The sequence below is a fragment of the Prionailurus viverrinus genome, chromosome C2 (assembly GCF_022837055.1).
Source record: "Prionailurus viverrinus isolate Anna chromosome C2, UM_Priviv_1.0, whole genome shotgun sequence".
In the NCBI taxonomy this organism is placed as follows: domain Eukaryota; kingdom Metazoa; phylum Chordata; class Mammalia; order Carnivora; family Felidae; genus Prionailurus; species Prionailurus viverrinus.
The window spans coordinates 41118728-41140810 of NC_062569.1; the positions used below are offsets into that span (position 1 = coordinate 41118728).

At 42.2% G+C, this 22083-nt stretch overlaps 2 protein-coding genes across 3 annotated transcripts in view; one reads left to right on the plus strand and one right to left on the minus strand.

Annotated features, from left to right (window-relative positions):
• The window catches only part of PLOD2 (procollagen-lysine,2-oxoglutarate 5-dioxygenase 2), a 101733-nt gene extending 91105 nt beyond the window's left edge, over nucleotides 1-10628 (minus strand). Inside the window, exon 1 of one of the 2 annotated variants that reach the window (XM_047875969.1) lies at nucleotides 10297-10628. In XM_047875969.1, coding sequence (XP_047731925.1) covers nucleotides 10297-10414 — 118 coding nt within the window. In that variant the 5' untranslated portion in view covers nucleotides 10415-10628. The remainder of the gene's footprint in view (nucleotides 1-10296) is intronic. The other variant, XM_047875968.1, reaches the window with a different exon arrangement.
• A 1925-nt stretch (nucleotides 10629-12553) lies between these two features.
• Nucleotides 12554-22083, plus strand: part of LOC125174429 (tumor necrosis factor receptor superfamily member 12A-like) — a 29197-nt gene continuing 19667 nt past the window's right edge. The window contains exon 1 of the mRNA XM_047873991.1: nucleotides 12554-12600. Within this exon, the coding sequence (XP_047729947.1) occupies nucleotides 12554-12600 (47 nt within the window). The remainder of the gene's footprint in view (nucleotides 12601-22083) is intronic.

Sequence of the window (22083 nt, forward strand, 5' to 3'; positions counted from 1 at the left end):
CTGACTTGACTACAAATAAGAAGTTACTGGGGCACCTGGGTGGCGCAGTCGGTTAAGCGTCCAACTTCAGCCAGGTCACGATCTTGCGGTCCGTGAGTTCCAGCCCCGCGTCAGGCTCTGGGCTGATGGCTCAGAGCCTGGAGCCTGTTTCCGATTCTGTGTCTCCCTCTCTCTCTGCCCCTCCCCCGTTCATGCTCTGTCTCTCTCTGTCCTAAAAATAAATAAACGTTGAAAAAAAAATTTTTTTTAAAAAAAGAAGTTACTAAGAGCTCCTCCTCAGGTTTGATCATTTGCTAGAACAGCCCACAGAACTCAGGAAAACAACTTACTTACTATTGCAAATTTATTACAAAGGATATTTTAGAAGAAGCAAGTGAAGAGTCATATGAAGAGATACATAGGGTGAGGTCTGAAAGGATCCCATGTGTCCCCATAGAGTTTGGTTGCACCACCTTCCTCGCATATAGATGTAATCACCAACCCAGAAGCTCTCCAAACTCCATACCTTAGGGATTGTGATAGATGCTTCACCATGTAGGTATAACCAATTAGTAACTTATTTTCTAAACCCTGTCCCTCTTCAGAAGACAAAGGTCAGGGCTGAAAGCTTCAAGCTTCTAATCATGGCTTGATTTTTCTGATGAAGAGCTCCCATTTAAGAGTCCATCAAGAGTCACCTCATTAGAACAAAAGACATTCTTACCACCTAGGGAATTCTAAGGGATTTAGTAGTTCTATGACAGATACTTCTATCACTCAAAAATTACAAGGGTTTTAGAAGCTCTGTGTCAGGAACCAGGATCAAAGACCAAATATTAGCAGGAACCAGGGGCAGAGACCAAAATATATATTTCTTATTATTTCACAACCTAGCAACACTTTTGGAAATATAAAGTCTGTGGACTTTATGGACTCCAACCCTGGAGAAGAAAGAGCTGTATGTATAAAAGAGCATGGTGAGAAAAAGTAGAAATGGGATTGAAGAATGGAGAAAGAAAAGCTGAGCAAGGACCCAGAACCTAGAAACTGCCCAAAAAATGCCAGGTATGCAGGTCTCTAACTATACTTAAGTCAGAGTATAGTAAGAACTCTGAGTCTCTACTTTGTAAGTCCGTTCATTGCTTTGCTTTGGTGGTTTTCCAGTTGGGAGTTTTGTTTTGTTTTGCCTTTGGTTACCTAGTAAAGTCACTGTTTAAAAAATTCCAACCTTGTTTAAACTAAACTAAGAAGAAAAGGAGAATTGTCCTTCTCTAGATGTGGCTGACAAGAATTTTAGATGGTCTGGACAAGCAGAGCACTCTGGTCACAGTTGTGGTGCCAGCTGGAGGCCAGGAAAGACCTAACATGGCTAGAGCAGGAGAAGGGGGGGGGGGGGGGGCGCCTCTGAAGACAAGGGGCCTCATTGCTGGCTTGGGCATGACTGGAAAATCCCATCAAAGGACCAGTTTGCTTCCTGCATAACAGCTCTGTGAGACTTCCCTAGGTGATTGAATTAGGGAGGTCATTTTAGTCTGCCTGCAAACTGTTTGCCAGGTGTTTTTTTCCTGTGTGTGTTTTTTTAAGAAATGATTTAAATTCTGTATTTGCTGATTTTTTTGTTTTGGAGATGTTGAAGTGGCTGCTGGTGTTTATCATACTGATAGAACCAGGAAGAAAAGGAGTAAATGTTTAAAGAACTTGTTGGAGAATTAAAATACCTAAAAGTAACTGGCTCCCTTCTTAGCCCAATGTGTATGTAGTAACTGTAAGTAATCAGCACCCTAAGCCCCATAAGGCTTCAAACCAGTGAAACAGACGAGTCAATGTCAGAGCCTTGCTAATAGGACAGTGGCTCTGTCCTGAGACTTTGTGGCCACGGGAATTAAGGAGTAGAGCTTCTGGAGTTTTTCCTGAACAATGCCCAGAATGAAGAACCTAAGACTGCTAGGATTCCACATACCTCTTCCACTTCCTGCTGTGCCTGCAGGAGGGTGAAGCTGTGTGGCATGATGTATAATCAACTTAGTGTACTTGAGTGTCTGGGACTGACTGGGGATGGTAGGGAGACAGATAAAAATTGCATGTGCTTGGGGCACCTGTGTGGCTTAGTCGGTTAAGCGTCTGACTTCAGCTCAGGTCATGATCTGATGGTTTGTGAGATTGAGCCCCACGTCGGGCTCTGTGCTGACAGCTCAGAGCCTGGAGTCTGCTTTAGATTCTGTGCCTCCCTCTCTCTCCCCCTCCCCTGCTCAGGCTCAGGCTCTCTCTCTCTCCTCTCAAAAATAAACATTAAAAAACATTTTTTTAATAAAAAATAAATTGCATGTGCTTGAAAGTTCCTTCATGCCATAAGAATGTTTACCTTGTAATGTCCACAGCACAGAGGAGCAGAACCACATTAGCATTTAAATCAGAGGAAAACCCTCTCTCTTTCTCTTTGGAAGGAACTTTAAAAAACATTAGCAGGGGCGCCTGGGTGGCTCAGTCGGTTAAGCGTCCGACTTCGGCTCAGGTCATGATCTCACGGTCCGTGAGTTCGAGCCCCGCGTCGGGCTCTGTGCTGACAGCTCAGAGCCTGGAGCCTGTTTCAGATTCTGTGTCTCCCTCTCTCTGTGACCCTCCCCCGTTCATGCTCTGTCTGTCTCTGTCTCAAAAATAATAAACGTTAAAAAAAAATTAAAACACATTAGCAGTAACTACAAATAAATAAGAGAATTCCTTCTAAAAGCTTGAGACTGTAATCCTAAAGAAAATGAACAGAGGACCGGTAAATGTAATACACACTGGGATGTCTTATGCACCCACAAACAATGAAAGCAATTATTAAAATCAACATAATGATCAATATAACAAATGAGATTTAATTCTAACTCTGACCTATTTTACTAACTTAACCATATTTGTTAGAAACACTTTTCCTGACCATCCCCCCATTTAGTCTCATTTCAATTGCATGTTCACCAAAACTCTTACTTGTATTAGAAGTTTTACATAGGGGCGCCTGGGTGGCGCAGTCGGTTAAGCGTCCGACTTCAGCCAGGTCACGATCTCACGGTCCGTGAGTTCGAGCCCCACGTCAGGCTCTGGGCTGATGGCTCAGAGCCTGGAGCCTGTTTCCGATTCTGTGTCTCCCTCTCTCTCTGCCCCTCCCCCGTTCATGCTCTGTCTCTCTCTGTCCCAAAAATAAATAAACGTTGAAAAAAAAAAAAGAAGAAGTTTTACATAGTATATTTGTATACTTACTATAGAGTAAATGTAGAGAATATAATTTTGCATGTTCTTTCAATTGTATTAAAATTAACATGTGGTGTTTTTTTTTTACCTTTCTAGTGAAGATTTTTTTTTTTAATTTTTTTTTCAACGTTTATTTATTTTTGGGACAGAGAGAGACAGAGCATGAACGGGGAAGGGACAGAGAGAGAGGGAGACACAGAATCGGAAACAGGCTCCAGGCTCTGAGCCATCAGCCCAGAGCCTGACGCGGGGCTCGAACTCCCAGACCGCCAGATCGTGACCTGGCTGAAGTCGGACGCTTAACCGACTGTGCCACCCAGGCGCCCCTCTAGTGAAGATTTTGATTAGAAACACAGTCATTCTCCAAAAATATGAACCTTCAGCCTAAAAGGAGAAGATACTCAGATGCAGCAGACCCTGCCATTCCATCTTAATAATGGAGTGCTCCCATCATTCAGAAACTTGCATAGAAACTGATACTCCCTTGTAGGAAGAATAAAATTTAAAAGAACAGTAAAAGAAAAGAGATCACTGTTGATCTTAAAAAGGAAAGCAAAGACTGTCTACTACTCATTCTTGGTTTAAAGTTTTTCCCATGTTAGACAAAATTTAATTCTAAACCTATACAAACTACAGTTTAAAACAAATTCCTTATAGAATAGAAATAGTAAATGAAGTATATTTCCACACTAACAAATTAAGCTTCTTCCTCAGTCACATCTCTTTTAAGATATAAATTTAAGAGAGAAGATATAAACAAATTTCAATAGGAATAAAAAAAGATTGCTATTTTCCCAAAACTGCTACAGTATGCTACTAATACAATTTAAGCTCTGAAAAATACTTGAGTCAATTCAGTAACCAAGCAAATAAATACACTAGCCTGAATTAGGTTTTTTTTTTTTTCAATGTTTATTTATTTTTGGGACAGAGAGAGACAGAGCATGAACGGGGGAGGGGCAGAGAGAGAGGGAGACACAGAATCGGAAACAGGCTCCAGGCTCTGAGCCATCAGCCCAGAGCCTGACGTGGGGCTCGAACTCACGGACTGCGAGATCGTGACCTGGCTGAAATCGGATGCTTAACCGACTGCACCACCCAGGCGCCCCTGAATTAGGTTTTTTAATAAAGACATTTATACTTAAAATTAAGTAAAATCATTAACAGAAGTCAATTTCCCTCCTCTAACGTGCAAAAGAAAACATGTAATGGAAACCATTCCTCTGTGTATAAAAATAACACAGGTCCACTCTTTGAATTGTGTTTTAAAATAAAGTTATCCTGAGTGGGAGATATTGAAAGTTATTTTTTGATTATAAACAATAGTGTTTGAAGGGGCATTCCTGTGACATAGTTAATAGAAAAGTAATAAATTCTGTACTGCTAGACCATCCTCAGTAACATCATTTCCAAACACAGGCTGTAACACTGTAGGCCTTAAGGTAGTAAATAGTACAATGATAACAAATTACAACACAGTCTATAATTCTACTACTCAGGATAAGTATATCTTGGCTAATATAATCTCGATGGTTTTTAAGTTTAATTTAGTGAGGCAAGCACACCACTGCAAATGCAAGCTAGTAAAGTGTCAAAGAAAAATATTTGTCACTTTAAAGGCCACCAATTTCTCAGTTCAGTGTAATTCATAGCAATTGTTGAAGAAAAATGAAAGTACTCATTGATAAATGTGCGAATCATTTCCTCCCAGGAACTGAGCCACAAATTCATAACCAAGTTTCTAGACCAAAATACTAGAACACCCACTAGCTCTGAAGAAGATGCATCTCCTTTCCAATCAGCCATTAGTGTTTTATTCCTTTCTGATCATAAGTACACTATTTATAACAAAGTACATGTCTAGTTAGCATCAATGCCATGTTTAAAAAGAAATAACAGAGAAGCCCTAAAACTATATTAAAGACACCACAGAAATCACTGGAAAGTCTAAAATGAAAAACAGGCCTTTCAAACGCCCAGAATCAGCTGCTACTGTCCAGAATCTGGCTCATTCCAAGAGAGCAGATCTGTTTGAGCCACAGCTTAAACGGGAATGTCATCTCCTAAAACAAGGATCCGCAAAGTTTTTCTATACAAGGCCAGATAGTAAATAATCTATGCTTTGCAAGCCATACAGTCTCTGTGGCAACTACTCAACTCTGCCTTATGGCACCAGACCATTTATAAATAAATAAGTGTGGCTGTCTGCCAATAAAACTTTATGGACCCTGACTACGGAATTTCAAATAACTTTCACATGTCACAATGTCCTATTTTTCACTTGATATTCTTCAATCATTTAAAAAGGTAAACACGATTGTTAACTCACCAGCCATACAAAAACAGGTAGCTATGGTGCCACCAGATTTGGACCAAGAACCAAAGTTTGCCACCCTGGCCTAGGGCCCAGTTTTCCCGCAGCCCATGCCAATTCCTTTCCCCCACCATTTACATAAACCTACAAATATGTGTTTCCCTTTTAGCAAAACATTCCTTTTTTTTCTTTAGGTCTCTGACGCCTGGTCTCTATTTCTTTCCCCCAGGTCCTGAAAGTCCAACAGAACAATAAGGAGGTCAGGAAAGACACGGAGCACGGCCTGGAGAAAGGACACGAGTTCCTCCTGTGTAGCTTTCCAGCTATGTGATCTTCTGCAGGTTATATAACCCTTTCAAGTCTCCACTTCACCATCCATAAGTTTTTTTTGAAAAATTATGATATCCAATCACCTGAAAGTATTCCTGAAGGTGTGACTTTATACTAAGTAAGGTAAGTAGAGCAGAAAGATATAGCCCATGGAGACGAGTTGCCAACCACATTTCAGAAACAAGGCCTTGTCAGATATTTCATTGATAAATTGCTACATCATGTTAGTATATAGGTCCCCAGGTAGAGAAAGGGAGGTTGGTGAATTCAGTCAAAATCCTAGGGAAATGAGCAGCTAGCAATCTCACTGACTGCATATTACTTTTCAAAATTCTACAAGTGGGCCAGAAACTCAACAAATATACATCGAGAACCTTGGTGACAGAACAGAGGAGATACTGTGACGAGCACAAAAATGAATAACTTAGTCCCTCACTTCAAAGAATTTACAGTTTGTTAAACATAAAAATCAATCATACAGGGGCGCCTGGGTGGCTCAGTCAGTTAAGCGTCCGACTTCGGCTCAGGTCATGATCTCACAGTTCGTGGGTTTGACTCCCATGTTGGGCTCTGTGCTGACAGCTCAGAGCCTGGAGCCTGCTTCAGATTCTCTGTCTCCTTCTCTCTCTGCCCTTCCCCACTTATGCTCTGTTTCTCTCTGTCTCAAAAATAAACACTAAAAAAAAAGCAATCATAAAAGTAGGTATTATTTATATAAACCAACTGCATTAAAAAGTGAGAAAGTGAGCCCAACAAAAGACAGTAAGGGAAAGGATCTCCAAGGAGCTAGACTTACCAATGAATAGAATTTCAAAGAGAACAGACAGACACAGAAATTTGAGAGTATTGTACATGCAGACCTGCCGGGTATGTGAATTATCAATTCCACTAGACATTACTCAACTGTCCTCCAAGGATGATGCACTTCAACCAGTAGTTTGCAGGTTCCGATCCTCAAAAGAGTTGTTATGATCAGAGTTTATTCTTAAAATGTCTAAGTTGGTGTGATGGGAAGAAAGGGGTATTTTAATTTAACTTTCATTTACTATCCTCACATTCTCCAGAGGTGTTTTCTATGTCCCTTTTTATATTATGAAATAAAAGGCACAGTCTTTTTACGCATGATGAGTTGTTCCATGCGGCTGGAGCCCAGGACACAGAAAATGTGCAGAAGGACAAGCCTCTCTCTGTCTCTCTCTGTCTCTCTCTCTCTGTCTCTCCCTTCCAGAGGTTTCTTTCTCTCTCTCTCTCTCTCTCTCTCTCTCTCTCTCTCTCTCCCCACCCCCCCTTCCAGAGGTTTCTCCAGGACCTTGGTCTTCCCTTCTCCACCCCCCAAATTGCCAGTTTGCATCAGCAGATCGGACAAACCTTTGCTTTCCTCCCTGAATGCGCCAGAGTAAATTAAAGAGTTTATAAATGAACATGGTTGAAAAATACTGGTCTTGACAGAAACATCTGAAACCATTTCCTTCATTTTTGCCCAAAACTTGGTTTCTGCCCAATTTAGATCAGGGAATAGTCAAGGTACCTCAGAAAACACACAAAAAGTTTGATCCTGGCCTGGAGACCTGGTTGTAAATGCTTGGCGGAAATACATCCACACGTCTCCTTCTCTCATCTGGAAGGCAGAAAACTATAGGAAAGATAAATGAGGGTTTTAATCTGATTTGTGGAAACTCATTAGGAGAGTTTTGCCTCAAAAGCTCCCACAGAGATAAACTTTTATGGTAAAATCCCTATAAATAATTCTAGGAGAAAATAAGTGTTATTAACCAAAATCTTACTTAGATTCTTTCCATGCTAAAAGCAAAGTGGTAACCAAAAAGGAACGAACACAGTACACAAGCAAACTCTCAGTAGGTATAACTAAAAACAATGTTCTCAACTCTGGTCAACACACAGCATCAAACAGAGCTAGGAAAAACGAGATTCCAAAACTTGATTAATGTGATTCAAATAGCACATTCCTTACTACAGTGGAAAAACGGAAAATCGCTATAAACATTTGCTTTCAAAAAGGAGTTGCTATTATCATTCCAGTAACACCATAACGCCACACTGCCTCCCATACGCATAGATTTTTCTAATCCAGGTGTTTTTAACCTCGGGCAATTTTTCCCCTCAGGAGACATTTGGTCCTTTTACATTTTGAGACATTTTCCATTCTCACACTTGGAGGAGGGTGCTTTTGGTATCTAGTGGGTGGGGGCCAAGGATGTTACTAAACATAGAACAATGTGCAGGATGGCACTTTTCAATAAATAATGATCTGGCTCAAAATTTCAACTGGGCCAAGAAAGCCTGGTATAATCCATTTCTTCATGGCTACCTGGGACATGGTGACAAATACAGCTGGAGAGAAATGATCAGCACTTTTCTTAAAGACCTCCTAGTAAGCTAGACAAGTTCGAGTTCTAAAGTTCACTTGATGCTTAGATAAGGAAGTTTCCAATTTAGCTATTCTCAGTTGTAGTATTTTAAGGGAGAAAATGAAACATAGTCCATGACTCTGGCCGTATTATCAAGCAGTGTACCCTCTATGTTTATCAGCTAATCACATTTACCTACACAAAAGTTCAGACTGGCTTCTGCTGCCTCCACGTATTACGAATTAATATCTTCCTGCATGTAGGCGCTAACTGAATTCCCCATGCCTACCCACCAAGATCGACCAGAACTCAGATTTCAGCAGTGGGTTTTATGTGGTCACTTTCTGAGGAAAACATTCGTATCTACAATTCCCTCTTATGCTACAATCCGTTAAATTTTTACTGTCCAGGTCCATGAAACTTAAAAGCCAGAGTGGGAAAGCAAGATGACTTTGACTGTAAGCCTAAAGGAAGGTACAGAGATACCTTCTATTAAAAAGGGGGGCTGGGGGGAGACGGTGTTCGTAATGCAGTGAACTAAAATATACAAAGCCTGAAGAGGTCCCTCTAAAGGAAGAAAAGCCCTTCGAGGTTATTTTATTTCCCGGTAAGGTTTCCTTGGGTGTTTCAACAAAGAAAGTCACTTTTTCTAGGGATTTTTTTTTAATGTCCCTATTTCCAAGTTTGCTGGAGGCATTTACTTGTCTATTTTCTAGGTGTTTTACTAGAAGGAAATGTTAAAGTTATGAAAAAAACTTAGTTCAAATTTAAAAGAACCACACAGGTTTCAGAAATGCATTGTGAACCAAACACATTCATCTAGGAGAAAGAAAAGCATCATGTAACTGACAAAAATCCATCTAAATGCTGAAGTTTCTCAAGCTCACAAAGCAAGTACTGTTTGGCAGGAATGTAGAAAGATAGGCAATGCAGCCCACTGAAGCCTTCTGAAACACGTAAAGATAAAGACAAAACTATGGCTTACATGGACTACCTGGGTTCTACATCAAATGTCATTTTCTGACTGTAAACCTGAAATAGAAATTTCTGTCCTTCCGCTTAAAGTTCAAGCAGAAAAACGCCTTATTTGCTTACAAAAAAAAAAGACAAAAATGATCCTAATTTAAAAAAAGAAACAGTACAGCACAAGGACATTTAAAGGCAAGATCTAATTTCAGAGAGCTGACCATAGAGCCAGAGCACAAAAGTGGAATACTCCAAGGATATCTCCTGCGCAGCAAATGGCACCAGAGTGTGTTTGGACAAACATGTGGTGAGGCTCTTTAATGCTGCTAAATGTAAAAAGTTTTGTTTTACACGAACTTGACTGCACTCTTCGCCGCAGTTCCAGCTTCTGAAAACAAGAAATGGCACCAGGCTTAGGAAAAGGGTGGCTAAGGGGAGATGTGTGTCCACAGCTTCCCCTCCAAATCCCCAAGGAGGAAAGCTGCCGCCTGGAGGTATTGGGTAGCCAGTCCGCCTTAGAGAAAACAGCCAAGGTTTTGAGCGTTGTTTTTGGCAAGAGGTAGGTGTTACCCGCTGCTTCCTGGGGCGCTGGAAGGAATGTGTCACCATCAATCAGAAAGTACACTGAGCCCCGTGTTTAGGTCACAGAGGGAGTACTGCCTCTTCAAACACGAATAAACCATGCCCATTCCAGGACAGGAGGAGAAAGGAGAGTTGCCCGAAAGGTGTTGGTGCCCCGTGACCTGCAAGACGAAAAGGAAACCCCAACTGGTGCTGAAGGAAAACTTCGTGCGCTCCCACGTTACGGAGAACTCCGAGAACCCGCGAGGGCGGGTGCTTCCCCGGGGACCAGCGCCGCCCTAGCGCACTTCTGGGGAAGACCTCAGCCCTCCCGAGGCGGAGGGACGATCACTCACCTCGGTGGTCCTGGCGAAGGGCAGGCTCCCACCTACTCACCTCTGCAGTCCTGGGGAGGGACGCCCCCCCCCCACCTACTCACCTGGCCAGCCCCGCACGAAGGGCCAGTGGATGAATGAACTGCCCCCACCCCCACCCCCGCCGGCCGAGCCTCCCGGGACACGGGCAAACCGCGGGAGGGCTCACCTGTGGGGATGCTGGAAGGCCTCTCCGGGTCTGCACCCACGCAGGGGTTCCAGAGCTGCAAGACGAGCGCCAGCAGCAGCAGCAGCAGCAGCTGCGGCTTCCCGGCGCAGCACCCCATCTTCGGCCTCTCGAGGGCCGGCGCCGGCTCCGGCGCCCCCACTGCCCTGCAGCGGCGCACTTCTCGCGAGAGCGCGGGGACCCCGGTCCGCCCGGGGCCGATGATTGCGGGCGGGAGGCGGCGGGCCAAGTGCGCGCGGCGGAGCGGCGGGAGGGCGGCCGAGACCAGGCCGGCGCGGAGGAGCGGGCGCCCCCCGGCGTCGCGGGCAACTTATAGGCTCCCCGAGGGGGAGGCGACAGGGCGGGCCGCACCCCGGCTATTGGCCGCCGGCTGACCCGCCGCGCCGGTGCGGTCGCCTCCGCTCGCCTTCCCGGGCCCCACGTCTGGGATTGTTTGCTCAACTCCGACCTATTTAAGGAGCTGTCTGCGGCTACGTGTAGAGACTCACGCAGGGCTCTGGCTGGAACAGGGAGCGTGTGCTTAAGTTTGGGAGTGGGGGCCTGGGAGAGTGGGGAGGAGCCGCGGGGAGGCCGGCGCGCGGGCGGCGCTCTCTTCTCTGCTGCCTCAGCACCAGAAGCTTCCCGGGAGCCTCCGAGGGTGCGAATTTGCCCGAGTTCTCCCAAGTGGGTGTCAGACACCCTCTAATCAGAAGCGGCTGCGAACCCTCGGCAACCTCGCCAGACTCTAAGTCCTGGAAACGGAGCGCCCCCACCCTCCACCCCTACGCCCAGGGGGGCGAGCTTCTTCCCTCTGCGGAAGGAGGGCCCTGTTTTTCTTTTACTCTGTAACCTAAAGGTTTTTTTTATGGGCCGGCGAACATTTCTTCCTCCTCCCGCCTGGGCCAGGAGAGCTCTCCAGTAATGGCTTGTAAATCCTGCGGAATGGCAGTCCAGCGTGTGTAACCTGAGGCTGTGCCTTACAAGATCTTCCTTCAGTGCACATGGAAAATTACTCCCAGAGTCGTCCGAGCCATCTCTCAGGTCCCTGGCGCGTCCTCCCCTGCTTCCCGTTTTGGCTCACGTCTAAGCAAATTCACTTTCTGTGTACTCCGTCTCGTCACATTTTAGCTAGCCCGGTGTTCAAGCTGTTGGGATGAGCAGGGGCGAAAGCACGGGCGTGACAGTTGTGCTCCATATATTTCATGATATGAGTGAGCTATCCTATGGGAGAAAAAGAATCAGACTGGTAATACGGCAGTATTCTGTAATCTTTTACCGCTCTTTTCCTAAAATGAAAAAAAAAAAAAAAAAAGATTGGAGCCAACACCTTCTCCCAACTCTGAGCCTTTGAAGTTAAAACAAAATGATTGGGGCGCCTGGGTGGCTCAGAGGGTTAAGCAGTGGACTCTTGGTTTCTGCCCTGGTCGTGATCTCAGGGTTCGTGGTCCGAGCCCCTCCTTGGGCTCTGTGCTGGCAGCAGGGAGCCTGCCTGGGATTCTTTCTCCGTCTCTCTCTATCCCTCCCCCACTCATACTGCCTCTGTCTCAAAATAAATAAATAAACTTAAAACAAAATGATTGAAAAAGATATCCCATTATGATCAAATTTTCAAGATATATGGATGAGTCACCTCTATATAGATACAGTCGCATATCAGTTTAATGGTCGCGTTAAAAACAGGTGGAAAAACCTGCAAAGAACTGTTGCCTGGGGGGTGACGTTTTAGAAAACCATTTCCTATGCCCAGAACTAAGCCGGTTGTTACTGTGTTCTGAAGGTTTGGTCTCAGTATTTTAAGAGGAAAATTGGAGAAAGTTCAGAGAAGGGTAACAAATAATTAAAGAGATGGAAAGTATGACCTGTGAGAAGAATGAAATAAGGTTTATTCAGCCCGAAGAAGAAAAAGCTCAGGGATGGATTCCTTAATAACATCCCTCAGTGTGTGGCCAGCGCCACTCCATAAAACCAGGCAGAAAACAAACAACATCAGTCCTCTGAATCTGAGGGCTGAAGGGAATGGCCAGTCTTTGGGCCAAATCTCAGTCTCCAGAATTCCAAAACCTGGCTACTGCACCTGAACTCTGCCAAACTTTGTGAACTGGACTCCTTGCTTCCCTGGTTGTTCCGTATCTTCAAGAATTCACCTGCTTAGAGCCTAGCTTTTTGCCCTGCCACAAAAGCCTAGCTTTCGCCCCCGTGCACACTTAAACAGCGTCTCCACCTCGCAAGTGTGTGTGTATTTCAATTGCAAGGTCCACCGATGACTGCAGGTTACGACGACGTTTCTCCTCTATTGAGAGTCATAAGGTCAGGGCTGGAAGGCTTGTATAAAGCCAGTGTTTCTTGGGGATTTTCAGATAGCCAGGCACATTTATCGCTGTCTGAAAGAGCCCCAGTTCTGAAACCAAATCCTTCCTGCCTTCTTATATTTCCAGCTGTCTGCTGAACGTTTCTGCTTGGACATTCCACTGGCACAAACCCCAAATGTCTTTAACTCATCAAATCCAGATCCCACTCACGGCTTCCTCATCTCTGTTAATGATACTTTTCCTCTCTAACTCACATAGCCTCAGACATTTTCTACTTCTCTCCTTCCACCCCCGTAACACACAGAACTAGATTCCAAAGCCTGTCATTTTTTCCCTTGGACATTTTCACTCCGTCTATTCCTTTCCATTCTCACTGCCACCTCACCAACGCACTCCTGAATATATCCTAACTGTGCTGCCTGAACGGTTTCCTAACTGGTCACCAATCCCGTACCCCCCCCCCCCCCCCTGCCCCGGTACAATACCACTGTATCTATCACAGGTAGTTTCATCATACTCAGATATCCTTTTGATTACTTTATCCCCAAACTCAGAGATTTCATAAGGAATTTGGAAACAATCCAAATCCCTTAACATAGAATTCACATTCCGTTACTACCAAACCTAATCACCTCCCCCCCCCCCCATACCCTATACACAACCAATATGGTTTGCTTTATTGTCTCCCAAAGCATACCAAAGACTTTGTCATTTTTATTCGCTAGAGTTTGGGTAAAAATCACTGTATTCATCTGGCTTTTTCCAGAGGCCAACCCTGAGCCACGATTCAAGGATCAACAGTTAGTTGGGAGTTTCAAAGGAAAGGGGTAGCTGAGGATGAACTGGCAGAGGAAAGGGAATTTAGTCCATAATGGGTGCATTATTAAATCTACAGCAGTGAGTGACTGGAGTTCAATCCAACAGAATTGATGTACTTACCCTGGCGCGTCCTCCCCTGCTTCCCGTTTTTGACTCACGGGGGAGAGAACTGGGGTATATATACCCTAGGGTATATAGGGTATATAGGGTATATATACCCTAACACTCATTAGTCATTAAGAACTGAGGGAAACTTGTTAATTCTGAGGCATTCCCAGCCTGGCTATGCTGTAGGCATAGCAGGCTCCCAGTAACGATGCAGCTCTTGGCTGTAAGTCAGGTTGGCATATTCAGAAATGGTAAAAAGCTCTGAGGAAAAATGAGAGGAGCACTAACAGCATCTACTCAGCCACCATGTCTCCATTCATGTCGTCCCTCCGTCTAATAAGCTCCTCTCCAAACCTTCCCTCCTCCTTTCATTAGGCTAACTTTTGTCAGGCTCAGGGGCTACCTCCTATAGGAAGCCCAACTTTGGTGCCTCATCCTACCTCAGGCTGGGTTAGGTACCCCTGTTCCAGGCTTTCTAACTCCTTAAACAAACCTCTCTCGTTTTGGACAGTTTTTTTTTTTTTTATCTGACAGTTTGTTTATTGAGGGCAGGATCCAATTCTTCATCATTGCATATTAAGTAACTGGCTCATAGTAGTATGTATTCATTCATTCGTTTAGTCATTCAAAAAACATTGACTGTATACTTACTATGTGTAGACACTGTTCTAGATGCTGGTAAAACACATATACCCATGAAAAAACAAACATCCGTATCCATTTACTCTTACATAAAGAAAGAGATAATAAGGGCGCCTGGGTGGTTCAGTCAGTTAAGCGTCCACTTCAGCTCAGGTCATGATCTTGCCACTCAGAGTTCGAGCCCTGCTTTGGACTCTGTGCGGACAGCTCAAAGACTGGAGCCTGTTTCAGGTTCTATCTCCCTCTGTCTCTCTCTCTGCCCCTCCCCCTCTCTCTCTCTCTCTCTCTCTCTCTGTTTCTCAAAAATAAATAAACATTTAAAAAAAGAAAGAGATAATAAATATATATCATGGTGATAAGTGGTAGAGAGAAAATATATCAGGAAAGGTAACTAGGAAGGACCAAGGAGGGGAGGGTATGCTGAATTTTTGTATAGGAGGTCCTAGGCAGTCCTCACGGAGAACATGATGCTTCAGCAAAGATCCAAAAGTGATGAGGAAAAGAGGTGATTGTGCTGTATGGGGAAACTGTGTCCTGGGAAGAAGAGACAGGCAGTTTAAAGATTCTGAGGCTAGAACATATCCAGAGTGGTAAAAGAAGGCAAGACAGCAATGAGCAGGAGTTCAGTGACTGTGGATGAGACTAGTAGGAGACGTAGCCTGAGAGGCAACAACGAGGGCAAAGGTAAGCAGATATGGGGGCGGCGTGAGGTCATAGAGCCTGGTAACATCTTTGGTCCTAAGCCAAGTGAGATAAGCCACTTACATCTGAAATAGTCAAACTCATGGAAGCAAAGAATAGAACGGTGGTTGCCAGGGGCTGGGGGAGGGGAAAAGGGGAGCTGCTAATCAATGGCTGTAACATGTTAGTTGTACAGGATCGATAAGTTCTAGAGATCTGCTGTACAACATTGCATCCAGAGATAACAATAATCTCCTCTACGTTTAAAAGTCTGTTAAGAAGGTGGATCTCACGTTAAGTGTTCTCACCACAAGGGAACAAAGAGAGAGATCGCATCATTTGGATTGTTGTACACATAGCAGTGACATGGTCTGGTGAAGGGTTTGAGAAGGATCACAGAACCTAGATGCGTGGTTAGACCAAGCGGCATGAGTGGGGAAAATGAATTGCAAAGCCTGGAGACCAGTTTGGAAGTTAATGCAGTGGTCCAGAAGATAATGGTGCTTTCAGCCTGGTTGGTAGCAATAAAAGCAAGTCAGTTTCTAAATAGACTTTGAACGTAGAGCCAACAAAATTTGATGGTTTCAATGTACATGTAAGAGGAAAAAAAGGAGACAAGGATATTTATTCAACGAGTATTCATTAAATGAATGAGAAGTTAAACCTTGGGAACACAAGAAATAGCCTTTGGGGTGGAGGGGGAGGGACAGATTAAATGAAATCGATGAGAAGGAAAAACAACCAGATAGCCAAGAGCTGAAACTTGGAGAAGACATACACTTTGAGAGGAAGTGAGGGAGTCAGCAAAGTTGATTGATAAAGTCAGAAAAATAGCACAAATTATACAGAAGAGAGACCTGGGGAATAGAAGAAAGCCTGGGGAAAGTGAGTGCTTTTTGCACTGTGGCCATGAGTTTAAGATCAAAACCTTAGATGGGAGCAGAAACCACAATGATTGCAAGATACAAACCAGAGATGAGGGAACGAAGGACACAGTGAACCAGAACTTTCATGCTGTAAGTTTTTAGTCTAAATCAGCCTCTTCTGCAGATGTCAGGGGGTGACCTTTCTAAATTTAGGGGGAGCAAGTTGCCACCAAGCTAAAGTACCTTCTACAAATGAGAGGCTCGTAGCATACTCTGTGGACCCCAGCCATTGTCTTTTTAAATTCTTTAAGCTGCAATTTGAGGGGAATGATTTCCAAGGTGACTTTTCAAGAGTTGGAGATCCAAGCAAAACCCGTATGAGAAAAATAAACATATGCTTAACATATGGTAAGCAAAATATTTTCTTCGCTGAGCAAAAATATTGATCTATCACAGGGGAAATGTGCGTGGATTATTTTCTGAAGTTTTTTACTTCTCTGGTTTCTTTTTTATCCTCAGGAAAAGATAGGAGCCCTTTATAAATTCTAGTTCTCGTTCAGCACTCCCAGCCACTTTTTTAACTTTCATTATATGATTTAGGCATCTGAGCATGACTGTATAGAATCTCCCCCATATGAACTGTGAAACCCTCATACCTAGCAAAATGATGTCAGACATAAAGCTAAACTCAGCCAGATTAAAGTAAGAGGAGCAGGCCAGGAGAGTAAAGAGAGCCAGAGAGCACACAAATACTCCAAAGATGATCCTAGCAGATGTTTTGTGACTTTTTGCACCGATTGAGACAGAGCTCTCTGGGCCGTGAGTCACCCTATAAGGTCAGCAGCAGCAGTCTGTGGCTTCTGCATTCTGTCTTCCAAACAATTTTACCAAAGTTCCATACCAAAGCTATGACATTATTTGCTGACATAAGTGACATCAGAATGACATTAATGATGATACACTACAATATAGTTCAAAAATTTCTTGTTCAACAATAGTTTCTAATGAGACTCCTTATGGTAGCTCTTCTGGTCCCTCATGCCCCTGGACCCGCTTCTTCTCAAGACCATTTAACTCCTTTCGTCCTGAAGCTAATCGAGTGTGTAAGCCTCAGTGCCCTCCCTTTCGAGAGTCTCTGTGTATTGGGAGTGTCTGGGAGTTGTATAATGTCCTGTGTTGAAAAGGAAGAAGGTTGTAATCAGGAATGATTACTAAAAAAGCATTTCTCAGCAACTACCTAAGGAGATCTCAGGAAAAAAAGTAGAGCTCTGACCTCTAAGCGTTTCATAAATTGTTAGGTTTACTTTTCTTAACCTAAATAAGTATTCACTCCTTTAACTTATTTTATATTTGTAAGTCTATAGTGTCTTTCTTCTTTAAAATGCCTAAAATGATACAAACTTTGGGCCCCATTAAACCTTGATTTACTCCTTGACCTACCCCTAAATCTAGACCCAATCCCTTCCATAAGTATTGAGACTATCAGGAGTCTATAATCAACATTTCCTGATCAGCTTGGAGTTGGACCTTCCTGAGTCAACTCTGATCGTATAATGTTTCCAAAACTGATATTGTTGCTTTTTTCCTCTGTGACTAAGTTCTTCTTCGCATGCATTAGCTCAAGTATTTGGTTATTATCTTGGATCCCTGTCTGATAGCCTACTTCATCTCAGACTGAGATCTTTCCTGGTCTCCTCATAAATCTCTGGAGAAGAGTTTTTAGCTTAGCCAACCTCAAACCTCCCCAAGGCCTCCTGCGGGCACTATCTTAACTACGTGCCATTGGTTGGTTCCTTATGTGCTCTGCCCCATGACTGGTTGGTCTGATTCTGGCCATCCCTGTTCTGGCAGAACTGATTAAAGCAGAACTGAACTTAGCATACATCGATTATGAGTGTTTGATTCAGCCAGAATACTATGAGTAAAATAATTACGATATAATTTCACTTAGTGAGATCTCCAATGATGTTCATTGCAAATGAAGCATAGCCTAAGACATACACAGACCCATAATGCAATAAAACAGATATAAATGACTCTAATATCAGATGCTATAAAAAGAACAGAGAGAATAAAATTATTGAATACTATAAAGCTTTGGCCCCAGAGAAATGGATATCGTTTAGAAATATGCCATGAAAGTGCTAGTACTATTTTTAATTCATCATTCCTAAGATCTGGAAAATGAATTTTGAGACATACATTAAAGGAAACGTTTTCACAGTAGAACTGAAAGAAAGAAGGATTTGCTTAAAAGGCGTATTAGGAGAGAAAAGCACAGCGTTGGTCAGCATGCCATGCCCATTCTGAGTGCAACACCCTGAATTATAAGTGTTGCCTTCTTCAGAGAATTTTCCATTACAGGTTTCCAAAAGAGATGGTTGGCATCAGATATAATTTTCTGTATTATAGACTCAGATCACACTTCACAAAGTACCTGCATGCTTTTTGAAGACGTAAGGAAATGCAGCCCCCTTGCAGACTGCTTGTGAGCCCTTTGCATTATATGTGAAATGTTGGGTGAACCCCCCGCAGGCATCATATTTTGCAGAGTACCCTGACATTATCTCTGACACGATTCTGGTATCTGAAGATAGCCATTTGGTGCCTGCCCTCTAGTTTATCTTTCACTTCAACCACAGAGTTTTTCTCAATAACCACTCTCATGTTACTTTGTTAATGTGTGGCCCTCATTTTTTTCCAGCTATTAATATGATTCTTTTTTTTTAAATGTTTATTTATTTTTGACAGAGAGAGAGAGAGACAGAGCATGAGTGGGGGAGGGGCAGAGAGAGAGGGAGACACAGAATCCAAAGCAGACTCCAGGCTCTGAGCTGTCAGCCCAGAGCCTGACGCGGGGCTGGAACTCACAGACCGCGAGATCATGACCTGAGCCAAAGTCGGACGCTCAACAGACTGAGCCACCCAGGCGCCCGAATACAATGCTTAAAAACCACAATTTTTACCTAAAGTGGAAGGAAACACTACTGAGATGTAAAGGATTATCAGTATTTTAAAAAAATGTGTCAGGTATAGACTATACAAGGCAAATAATCATTTAAAGAACAAATTTTTAAACAAGAATATTTTTTCTTAAAAATTTAAAAATCTTTCAAAATGAAAAATATTAACAGGTCAGTTACATTAATGCCACGCTTTGAATTTTTCAGTTTTTCAATAATTATTATTTATTACCTAAATCAAAACAAATAAATGTTACAACTCGTATCCACATAGCAAAATTGCCCCAAATCAACCACAAAAGTGGAAAACCCCCTTTTCTCTTTGTTCCACCCACATTTTCCTTAAAGTAGGTTCACAATTATTGATTAATCAGTCAACAAATAGTTACTGTGCTGGCACCATATTTCAGACACTACTTCCTCAGGATTTCAAAATGAATTAGACCCTTCTCTCACTTTGAATATCTTCATGCATGTTTAAATCAGGGTGCTAAATAGTAAATTCAATCATATTATGTATTTCTTTAGTCTACAATATACCTAAATAAAAATTTATTAAAGAAAAAGTATTTTGAATTTTGGGTGACAGAATATTGGGGAAATACCTTAATGTCACAGATAAAATAATAATTCGAATTATCCTCTCAAGATAATATTTTTTGTCATTTCTTGTTTATAAGGATAAGAATAGCATATGTTGTGGGGCACCTGGGTGGCTCAGTCCGTTAAGCATCCAACTTCGGCTCAGGTCATGATCTCCTGGTCTGTGAGTTCGAGCCCCGTGTCGGGCTCTGTGCTGACAGCTCAGAGCCTGGAGCCTGCTTCAGATTCTGTGTCTCCCTCTCTCTCTTCCCCTCTCCCACTTGTAGTCTGTCTCTCTCTGTCTCTCAAAAATAAATAAATGTAAAAAAAATTAAAAAAAAACATTTAAGAAGAATAGCATATGTTGTTTATAAGGCTTACTGATTTTGGCATGTAGTTACATATCAGAAGTGAGTAATTCTATGTACTTCCATATCTTTTTGTTCTTGTCCATGTCAATTCTCAGTATCAGGGTTTTTTTTTGTTTTGTTTTTTGTTTTTTTGTTTTTGGAAAGTGTAGTACAGACCGAAGAAATAATTAGTTTTAATACTTCAGGTACATAAAAAATAACAGTTCCTAAAAATGTCATTTTTATTGCAAAAATAAAGCAGTGAAAGGCAAGTTACTGAAGTTTTAAGGTAGTCTTTACTTATGACCAATATGGCAAGTCACCTAACTTTATATGCTCATTATTTTCTCTGTCACAAAGCCAGTTTCCATTTTTATTTTTTTTTTATTGTTTCTAATGTTTATATATGTTTGAGAGACAGAGAGAGACAGAGTGTGACTGGGGGAGGGACAGAGAGGGAGAAGGAGACATAGAATCCGAAGCAGGCTCCAGGCTCTGAGCTGTCAGCACAGAGCCCTATGCGGGGCTCGAACTCACGAGCCGTAAGATCATGACCTGAGCTGAAGTCAGACGCTTAACCAACGAGCCACCCAGGCACCCCAAGCCAGTTTCCATTTTTAAAGTATAAAATAAAGTATTTCAGCAATGGCAACATGGCATTGTGTTTATCTCAAATCTATGACTCAGGTCAACCTGGGTTCTGATCCTAATTCTACCACTTAGCACCTGTGAAATCTTAAGTTGGTCTCTTAACCTCTTGAACTGGCTGAAAGTAAAGAAAATCTACTATTGTACAACCGACCGTGTCCAGAAGTAAGGAGGTCCGCAGGCATAGTAGGTTGGGTCTTAGGTTCTGATTCCTTCTAGTGCTCTTGGCCTGCTCTACTCTTGCTCTTGGACCCATAAGAACATGTGTGCAGGAATTCTAGGTATTACATCAACAGGCAGGTAGCCTGAAAAAGAAAAGGAACTGCCATTTTTCATGTCTTTGCACAGCAACAGCCCCCACAAACATGTCAAAAAACTTCCTCTGGTGTCCTCAGTCAGACTTAGATTACGTTGTCATTATGAAGCCAATCATGGTGGGAGAAAGGGATTGCCATTCACATTTAGCTGGTGAGGATCTTTCCCTAGAGTTGTGAATAGGGTCATCTTTCTCCGAGTCACATGGAAGGGAGGATTTTTTTTGCTTGTTCGTTTGGTTTTGTTGTTGTTGTTGTTGTTGTTGTTGTTGTTTTTGAAACCTTAAACAAAATTAAGGTTCTGTTAGGAAGAATGAATAAGTGGTTGACAGCCAACATAGCCCATTATCTATTTATTGACTGGCTACCAAGTAAGTTGAGGATTCAGTACTTCTCTCTCTCTCTCTCTCTCTCACACACACACACACACACACACACATGCACCCTCTCCAAACCTTCCAAAATATGTCATGATTTTAGCTGGATTACCATCTAAGGTTTGCATGATTATGATTGTGTAAAGAATATTCACTGCTAAGGTAGATAATTTTTTATGGTTTCATTTCCTTTCTTGTATGTTTTCTGTTTTTCCTCTAGTTAATAATCACATTTTTAAAACCGTGAGTGTCTTGTTTTCAGTGTGGGTCCTATATTCATCTAATGGGAGTCCCTGAATCCATGCCCTCTGTTCCATGTTTTGCAAAGAATAAATCTCCATGTGGGGAAAGGAAGGAGGATATCAAGGAAAGAGTAGTTCTCTGGCCGTACAGGTGCAACAGGGGATCTGAGGCATACAGACTTTCTATAACAGACCTTTAACCAATCCTTTTGTTTGTACCAATCAAACTCACATTCCAAGGTATTTGGCAGCCCAAATTATGACCATTTTGTGCCGTAAGAACTCTTTTGTTTCTTGTCTGCTGGCCCTCAGTTTTCAGCTTTCTCCACTCTGCTAAAAGAGTTACTAGGGATCTGTTTTACATTTTCCCATAATTGAGTCTCATAAATCATTTATTTTCATCCTATTCATGTTACCTTTTGGGTTAACCCAATTAGTTTTTATTCCTTTACTTATATTTTAGCTGGATTTTTGGAGAAAGACAGAAATGCAAAATATATGTGTTTAATCTGTTATATTTAGCTAGGTATCTGTTTTTAACTACATTAAGCCTTAATTTTTCCATCAAGAAATGAGAACGTGAACAGTACCTATCTCATGGTATGGCTGATGAATTAAAGGAGCAAAGTATTAAAATTGTTAGTACATTGCCTAACACATAGTAAGCAGCAACCTAATATTTATATGGGTTATATTTATATTTATAATATGGTTATATTTTATATATAATATATATTATATATAATATATAATAATATAATATTATATGTTATATATATTAACCATATTATTATGGTTATAAAACATATACATAAAACAAATATACATAAAAATAATATATAATAACATATATTTTATGTATATTAACCATATTATGGTCATAAAACAA